Below are 8,901 nucleotides of genomic sequence, written 5' to 3'. Positions count from 1 at the left end.
CCTATTCCCACCTCGGACTCTCCAGCGCTAGCCTGGAGGACCTTCTGCATCCGCGGGCAACGCGAGTTGTGACAGACATGGCACTAAAAAAAACTAACAACTTACATGAAGGACACGACACTCCTAGAAATTCTTTAGGAGACCACCTGCAGTTCAACACACCAGAACAAGGCACGACTACCCAATCTACCGTTCCAGCTCATGATTACGAAACCTGCATTTCAGACACAGCATGTTCTGCCAAGACAAGAAACGGCATTCCTTCAACAGAACGTTCGCGCCGATATTAGCCCTGAAGCACAGTTACCAGCCACCGCAGCTTTAAGATATTTAGTTATTCGCCCTAAGACGGCTCCACATCAAACTTCGACAGGCTTTGCGTTCTGAGGCTTGGGTCGTCCTATGACTCGACATGCCGGCGACGGCCAGGACATCCCCTGCATCTCACTCCCCCCCCCCCCCCCCCCCCCCCCCCCCAAACCTAATCCTCTCCTTCTATCCTTTCTTTTTCACCCAATCCCCTTCCCTATCGACAGTGACATGTGCACATGAAGTGCACAAGCAACAGTCGAATTTGCAAAAAAAGAAAAAAAAAAAGATAATAAACATCGCTTTCACTCACTCGGTTCATTTGGATCATGACGAGCAGGAAGCTTTGCCGGAAGGTTACAGTGGGCTCCAGCTCAATAATGAAATACAGGGAAGGTGTATGTCTGCTGTACAAAGATAAACAAAAGTTTGCTCTCGTTTTCGGGGTGTGGTGCCTCACACCACTGGTACCAGATCAAGCTGTGTACCAGTGCAACGTTCTCTCTTCCCCGTTATGTTTTCTCTTTTTTTTTTTTTTTTATAGCATAAGAACACTACAGCACATCTGTTCTGGTGCTTCATGGACAAAAACATTAGCTAGAAAGTGAAATTATTACAACTTTCTATTTTATTATACAAGCTGCACACTGCAACCACGGAGGAGAGGTCACACAAGGGACATCAGACAGGGGGGAAGGAAACCGCTTGTACAAAGTGCCTTCCCCAGGAACAAGAGTGTGGCAGCGGCGGCGCAGGTAGTAACATCTATCCTCTCGGCGGCAACCTGATATAAAATAGCTTCAATCATTTCAGGTCCGCGCACCCGCGATACAGCAATATCGCTTCGGGGTGCAACATCGTACATTGGTGTCCATAAAAATGTGTAGTGTTCCCACGGACGGTATGTGCCTAGATTGATAATTAAAGCCCCTTGTTGTAGTAAAGCTTCGTCGGAGGGTTGGGCATCTTGCGAACCACCTCCTGAATCTCCGGTTCGAGGCTGCTCACCAAGATGTGGCTTTTCTGCGGAAAGACGGCGCAGCACATGGGGGTGGCGAACGCGAGCAGAAGACCGCAGAGACCCACTTGCAAGGGGGCCCCAACCCAGGGGTACCTCTTGAGCACACCCCTCTTCTCAAGCTGGTTCATGACGAGCGGCGGGAAGACCATACCAGGTGCGGCCATGCCAATCCGAGACAGCAGGACCATGCTGATGGCCCACCGGGCGGCCGTCTTGGACTCGCCGATTTTGTTGCCGTTCTCGTCAACGACGGGGATGCCGTGCATAAGTTCCCGCTGCCTCATCATCGGGATGTTGACGCAGTTGGCAGCCGCGACGGCGCAGAAAGGCACGAAGCGCCCTACCAGAGGAGGTGCCGACTTCACCAGACTGTTGAGCCCCAGGGCGGTGGCCAAGGCACCTCCGGTGGCAAGCACGTAGGAAAGGCCCAGCGTGGAAACGGGTATCGGAGTATCACCGCTGCGGTTCGAGTAGTTGACAACCGCGTTGAACGACTGGTTGATCCACTGCCAGAAGACGACCTGCGGCGTGGTCTTGTAGAAGGTGAGCATGCAGCCGGTGATGGACATGTTCATGGGCACCTGGGCGGACATGCGGCCGATGAGCGTCACCTTCTCGCCCGTGTCCGGATGGAAGGCCGAGTCGTAGACGTGCTTGGCGCGCCACAGTCTGTCTTCGGTGAGACCCGGGATGGTCTCACCTTTGCGGTAGCGGACGACGATGTCGCGTGCATCGTTCAGCTCGTGGTTCGTGCACAGGAGGTTCGCCGGGTTGGTGACGGTGAAGAAGTGCCGCGCCCGGCCCCAGTAGGTGCTCTGGTCCCAACGTGGTTCATCGATGTTCACCCGCGTTTGCATCGTGCCTTTACCTGAGGCGTGGAATGACTTTGAAGCGGGCGTGATTCGGAGCGGTGCCTCGGACGGCGAATCTACCGTGTTCCCCCTACTGATAGCCTTTTTTTGCTATCGCAGGCTCCTCAGCGGTCGACACGGGCAATCGATAAATGTCGCATGGAGCAGCAGGCACGCCGTCTGACGGGTTATCATGTGCGGCAAAAAAAACATAATAAGAAACGTCCCTGTTATGTTAAAAAAAATATCAAGGCTATTTTATATTTCTAACCTATTCATTATCTATCGTGGAAGTTGCTGAACTCGGGGTTGGAAGGTAAAGAAACAGATACACTTTAGGTTTGTGGCGCCATCTGAATTCAACAAATGAAAGCAACGGCAGGCACGTCAGTTTCGGTTTCGAATCCGTGCTGTTTGCGCACGGATTTGCCTCTGTTTCTGTCACATGGCAGCATCTCTGACTCCCCGACATGCAAGCATCTTCATATTTTTCAAGAAGTGAATGTAAGAGTTTGTAAAAGCAGAAAGAGTAGGGCGACATAAAATTTGGTTTGTAAATAACACTAATTTTTCTAACTCAGTTTCTTTCTTTTCTTTTTTTAACAATAATGGGCAATTTTGATTTAAACGACCCAGAATGAGAGAAGTCCTGTGTAGGGATTATTTTTAAGGTAACTATAATTAAAAAGTAAATTGTCTCTGCATTATAAAAAAAAAGAAGAAGAAGAAATGTTTTATGTATAAAAAAGACAAGCCTTTCAATATACGCCTTTGAACCGTCGTGAACGAAATTTTGCGAGAAAATAACAATTTAAGAAGAGATTTTCCCCAGATATTGCCAAGGTCTCAATATCAAATTTTCACCGCCAAATAAAACACTGCAAAAAAAAAAAAAAAAGGTCCACACTCCCAAATGCCTTCAACGGAAGCACAGTTTTTAGACGTTCTAAGGTGGTTTGACGCACATGTCATTACAAGACAAGCACAAGAACGGTTGAAATGCTTGTATACTCAATTTCTACCCAACTTTACGGGCCGAGATTTGTATATTAATATAAGTGTGGCGCGTTCCATTACATTACTACATTAGAAAGACCATATGATTTTTTGTTGTAGCGTTAAACTAACGCTGACACTGCCTTCGTTAGAAAATGTCGACATTTATTGCCGACAATACACCACTTGAATTAAGCGCACACCTCGAAATAGACCCCCGTAGACCCCTTTTGAAGACTGAACTCTTTTGGCAGATGTGGAATCTCTGCTCAATGGCGAATTAAAACCGCAACGTCACGGCACACTTTATGCGTTGGGTTGGATTAAAAGGGGGGAAAAAAAAAGTACCCACAGAAAAAGACGATGAGCGCAGTGGCGTTGTACTTTCCAAGCTGTTTGATTGACTCGTCGGCTCCTAGCGTTGGCCGTGCTCCGACGTTCGCTATCTTATGGAATGACTTGCACGTTCCACGATGTGAGTTGTGCCGCCATTGTGCAGTGGTTCCGACCTTCTAATAATCGGCACGTGACTTTTGAAAGGGGTCTATTGCTAGCCGCATTCATGTTTATCATGTATGAATCCGTCACAAATCAAAGTTATCTCCTCAGTGTTGATCACAAAAATCGAAATTGCCCTTTCCAGAAATTTCAACCGTGAGAAAATAAACGTACAAAGTATAAGCGTGTTTTCTTTTTTTTTTTTTTTTTAGATGTTGCCCTGGCGATACTGACATTCCAATATGGTGAAACTAAACGCAGTAAAAGATAGAGAGATAAAGAAAGAGAATATTGATTCTTTTTATCCACAGAGATCATTTGCCAGCATTCGAAATGAAAACATTCGAAATGCCTTTGATCTATTTCTGGCAACACGCTTTTACATGTATCGTATTTTATTTGCCGTACCAGCGGGATATTTACATATTTACACGACATGAACTACAAGCAACGTGTCGTGCCGTCTTCAACGGCGACGAAATTGCTCTCAATTGGTGGTAACCGTATCTGTAAGCATTGGCCTCAGAACAGAGAAAGTGAGAAAGCAAAAAGGGAAGCGAAAGCCACCCCCTCCCCTCTTTTCCAGTGATATCAAAAATTAAATGTAAGCAATACGAGAAGAGGGGGAAAAGGGGAGGAAATCTCGCTCGCGCAATAACGCGAAACCGAAACACGCCCAAGAAATATTCCATTTTGCTCGCCAGAGGCGCTGACCACACATGAGAGATACAGCCCTATAGTTCCGACACCGATTTCATCGAGGGATACCATTTTGCTATGGGCGATATCCCCATTATCCGCTCAAAACTCCCCACTACGGTGTATCACTGCCTCGCGTTGCAAGTGCTTCAAGTTACCACCCCACGTTTCTCGATCCACGCGCTTCCGCCGACTACCGCGGCACAGCGTTTTGGCGCAGCGATCGCTCAATCGCCCGCTGGCCGCTCGCCGGTTCGCTCTCCTCTCCCATCAGCGCGAGAAGAGCGACTCGCTCGCGCGCCCTTGGGGATTCGGAAAAGGAGCGGGCAGGAAGCGCTTCAGTCCTGTGTCGGCAAGGTGCGATCAGCCACATTCCCCAGCGTAGCAGCGCGCACACACCTGGATGCGCGCTCGCCCAACCTGCACGCCGCCCAGGCAACGGACGTAGACTTGTGCCGCAGACAAGAACCCGCCGTACTACGCGCCCGGAATACGTCGTCGCCTTTCCGCGGATACACACACGCTCGGCCAAACGTCCCTTCTCCTACCGATGCAGGTGAGTCGGTGTTTGTTTTGATCCCGCCGCTGGGCAACCGGCTCGGTGGGCTTCTCAACGCGCGGGTTTGTACTGGCGCGGCGGCTTTTTGAATTCAGTGCGGATTGTTCGTTGCAGCGTCGTGTCTCGGATCGCGTCCGAAATTCGTCGCCCCGTTGCACCTTTTTTGATTGACAATTTGACTTTGCGTCGCTTCGCGGACCCATGTTTTCAAGCTCCTTTAGGTGTTTTTTTTTTGTTTTAATTTTATGTAACGCTAGATGACTCACACGTTCGAATTTCGCAGAGCGGTGGCGGTTTATCTGCGGAGCAAGTCCGTGCTCTTGGTTTTTTCTTGGTGTTTTGAGGGGATAAGTGGGCGTGGGCGGTGTTTTGACATTTGACCGATATTCCAAGCACGCGAACGAAGGGCTGATAAAAACCGCAGGCAAGGAGCGAGGCTATTCGCCGAGACGATCGCCTTCGTCTTGGGTAGCTTATCTATTATCCGCAACAAAAGCGCATGATGCACGGACACTATTTGTGTAGCGGCAGACACGGATGTTGCCTATCTCGGTTTCATTCTCGTCTTGGATAAGCGTCGATCAGATTGGCATTTCGCTCATTTTCTTTTTTCGTCACCAGCCCCGCCGCTCTGGCGGCCACTGAAAAGCGATATCATTAGCAGCAGTGGTGTATAATCCCCCTCTCAGGTGTATGTGAACACCCCCTAAAATGTTCTAAGCAAAGCACGCAAGCCTATGGTGTGAACACCCCCTGCCGAGATTGAGAATAAGTAAATACGCAAAAAACTAATGTTCGTTTTTTTGCATGAAAGCATGAGTTAGCAAGCTGGACAACTATATAAATATGCACACCAAGACTATGAATATTCACATTTGACGTGCTTTTTCTTGACTGCCGCGGTATGATTACGCTAAAACTACAATGACCCGAAGATGCGTTCACACCGACGGCGGTTGTGTCTTGTCCTGCGCGATTATCGCAAAATAAGGGGCAATGGTTTCTCGAGCTCTAGCGTCGATGGTCCAGCCAGCGCGGTGGTGACGAAGCAGGCAGGTGTCTTTCTCGCTGCCGTCGTCGGCGCCTCCGAAGAAGGCGGTGACGGGGTGGTACTCCACCGCCGTACACGACCCGCAGCAACGTGCGCTTAGGACCTGTTTTTCTTTTTATTTATTTATTAATTTTTACTCGTTGCGCCCTCCCCAGCCCGCCTGCGGGACCGACTTCGTCTCTGGAAGTCGGTCGATGTAGTTTGTGCTTGCTCGTTGGGCGACTCGAATTTTTGCGCGCCTTCTCTCCCGACTAGTGCGTCTCCCTCTCCCTCCCCTAGCGCGGCGGGTGTGCTGGCTGGCCGAGTACCGTCTCGGCGTACGGGCCGACCTCAAAACGGGCCCGGCGATGGCCCTCGGGGCCCCAGATCAGCCTCGCAAACCTTTCTTCATTTTTTTTTTTTTTTGTAAGTTTGCGCAATAGTGGCCGGGTGCCCGTTTTGTTTTGTCCGATGTTGGGTGATCTCTGTTCGTCGTTGTCGTGGTGGCGGCGGTACGTTCTTCTTTTAGTCTCATCAGGAAGCGGTCGATACGCGATCCAGTGACAGCCGAGAGTGCCGTTTGAATACTCGTTTTTAGCGTATTGGGACGATACTTTTTTTTTTTTTTTGGGGGGGGGGGGGGGGGGGGTACTGGAGTGCGCTGAACCATGGTCGGCACTCGCTGTCTTCTTGGGTCTGCTAGAGGCAGCCAGCTTTTGCGCCTACCCACTAATCGAGCCAATCCGAGATCACGCATAAACTTGCTATTCACCTTCCAGTATAAACTTCAGTGTTACCACGCACATTTACAAAATGTCTACGCAATTGCGCACGGATAACGACGAAGAACGAGATTCCATTCTATCAGGAGCTTTGTGCTCTGGCGTCCTCGCACGCTCCCATCGCCTCATCCCCTCGGTTTCTCACCGTACTCTGGCAGAAGCTTCAAGAGCGAGCTGCGGGGCTTTCAGCGTCCCTGTCAAGCACGCGCGCTCGTGCATGCATCGTTTGGGACAACATGCTCGTGCTTGAGTGTCAACTTCACCTGCACAAATGAATGGAACCTTTTCAAAAGTGCGCGTCATCTAGGAGCTGCTGCGCTAATGATCGGAGTCGCGGCCATTGTTTTGGCACATACTCTGAGCATCTTTTGGACGCGAGGACTCACAAATGACGACTTTCAATGTTGCTCGATGGTTTTTTTTTTTAAATAGTCTAGTGAAAGTACGGTGTGCCAAAAATTCGCAATCTCAATAAAACAAAAGAATAGGTGAACTAACGTGGGACAAAACGGAGGAGATTCAGCCACCGGCCGGAAAAAATACACTGGAGATAGAAAGCGAGAGATGAGCATGGTATGAGAAAATGACCCAATCTGATCTCCAGAAACAGGGCGCGTGCACCGCACAAGGACAGCGGTCGACACTTGAGAAGTTATAACCCACTTCTACATTTGAGAAAAAACGCTTGAATTGCTTTCATTCGGCCTTTAGAATAACAGATATCACAATTATGTTTTAATGCGAGGCGCCGGAGAGCCATACGAGCTATTTCGAAATGGGGCTGAAGCCCCGCCTCCCTAGCCTTGGGCAGCCAAAAGATCCGTCGATGACGTCACGTACCGCGACTGTCTTTCGCGTTTTCTCGCGTTCAACAACACTTACGCAGCAAATGGTTTTGGTATTCGGGTTCACGGGGTAAAAATACAGTAGAATCCACTTCTCATTTTTTTTCAAGAAGCTCCGTAGCTTCCCTTCAAGCATCACTGTATGAATAAACACGGTGCAAAGGGCGACAAGAGCGAGCTATCCCACGCTTCTTCTTTTGAGACCTGCCTCGTGAGATTAAATTAACCGGCCTTATTTAGGACAGTCTCTAACGAAAAGCATTGTCAAGGCTAATAATCCATGTACCTCCCCCAATCGCCAAATAAAACGTCTAAGAGAAAAGAAAAAAATAGAAAAAAAAAAAAAAAAAAACGTGTCGGAGGGTGAGTCGTGCTTCTTTCCTCTTTCTCGTGCACTCGGGCTTTCGATGGCCCAACTCGGCACAATTACTATTGTCGGGGTCGAGTTGTTGGGACTAGGGAGAAGCGCACATGAAGGCACTCTAGTTGGGACTAGAGTGCCTCAAAATGCGTATTAACCCTTTGACGGTCGAGCTTTTTTTCTCAAAGTATGTTTTACAATGGTCGAGTTCTGTTTCCAAAGGAATAGTATAAAGAGAAAATCAAAGCGCAGGTTTTTTCGTCAATTAACTAGCGGAAGCCCATACAGTGCTTGCAAACTGTATAGATTTGTCACTTTTCTTCAATTCGGTTTCATTTTGGCGCATCCGCTCCCGCGACATTCCTTTAGATTCCTATCCTGAGCTACTTTGCAGAGCTCCGTGAGATGACGAGCTCTCATCCTCCAAATTTAATTCCGAAAAGCGTTCGATGTCGGAATCTGAGGAACCAGTGCTCCCACTGGCCCGATCCGCCAGAGCAGCCGTTAGGCGAAGTGAGCGTCACGTGCGAAGAGCGCCTAATTTGCAGACTAGCCCAGCAAAGCGAAACACCGCGAGAATGTAACGTTTATAGTTTGCCAAAGACATAAGAAATAGCAGCACCTACCCGCAGACATGCGGCACAAAAGTGTACTTTAGTGCCGCTTGATTCATGCGTAACTACGCTTGCTCATGAGTGCGTTACTCATGCGAGGAGTAACAAATATGCTGCTGCACGATACCACGGGTAACCAGTCTCATAATTAACCAGTTTCATTGGTTACAAGTCCCATGGATATCAGTTTCATGAGTGATACGCCCGTGACCTTGGAACCCTACCCCGACGAGGCATATTCGCGACTCCAGCGACCTATAGGGGGCGCCACCACCAAACAAACATGGCGGCTGAGTCCAGGTCGCGTCGGCTCGGCCGGGCCGCCTGAATGGGTGG

The 8,901-nt window shown here is 49.2% G+C and overlaps 2 protein-coding genes across 3 annotated transcripts in view; one reads left to right on the top strand and one right to left on the bottom strand.

Moving 5' to 3' along the window:
* Positions 1–914: 914 nt before the first annotated feature.
* On the bottom strand, positions 915–2,518 carry LOC8042565 (sideroflexin-1). The gene has a single exon (XM_002415598.5). It carries the CDS (start codon positions 2,185–2,187, stop codon positions 1,231–1,233), a length of 957 nt encoding a protein of 318 aa, XP_002415643.3. The 5' UTR covers positions 2,188–2,518; the 3' UTR covers positions 915–1,230.
* Positions 2,519–4,603: 2,085 nt separating this feature from the next.
* LOC8042564 overlaps positions 4,604–8,901 on the top strand; it is a 142,759-nt gene continuing 138,461 nt past the window's right edge. The window contains exon 1 of one of the 2 annotated variants that reach the window (XM_042290750.1): positions 4,604–4,930. The gene's annotated coding sequence lies outside the window, so the exon portion shown is untranslated. The remainder of the gene's footprint in view (positions 4,931–8,901) is intronic. The other variant, XM_042290751.1, reaches the window with a different exon arrangement.

Source organism: Ixodes scapularis, unplaced genomic scaffold (assembly GCF_016920785.2).
Source record: "Ixodes scapularis isolate PalLabHiFi unplaced genomic scaffold, ASM1692078v2 PGA_scaffold1__304_contigs__length_218370807, whole genome shotgun sequence".
NCBI classification, from domain to species: Eukaryota; Metazoa; Arthropoda; class Arachnida; order Ixodida; family Ixodidae; genus Ixodes; species Ixodes scapularis.
Note: the sequence above shows the minus strand (reverse complement) of the source record. Positions and strands in the feature narration are given on the sequence as shown.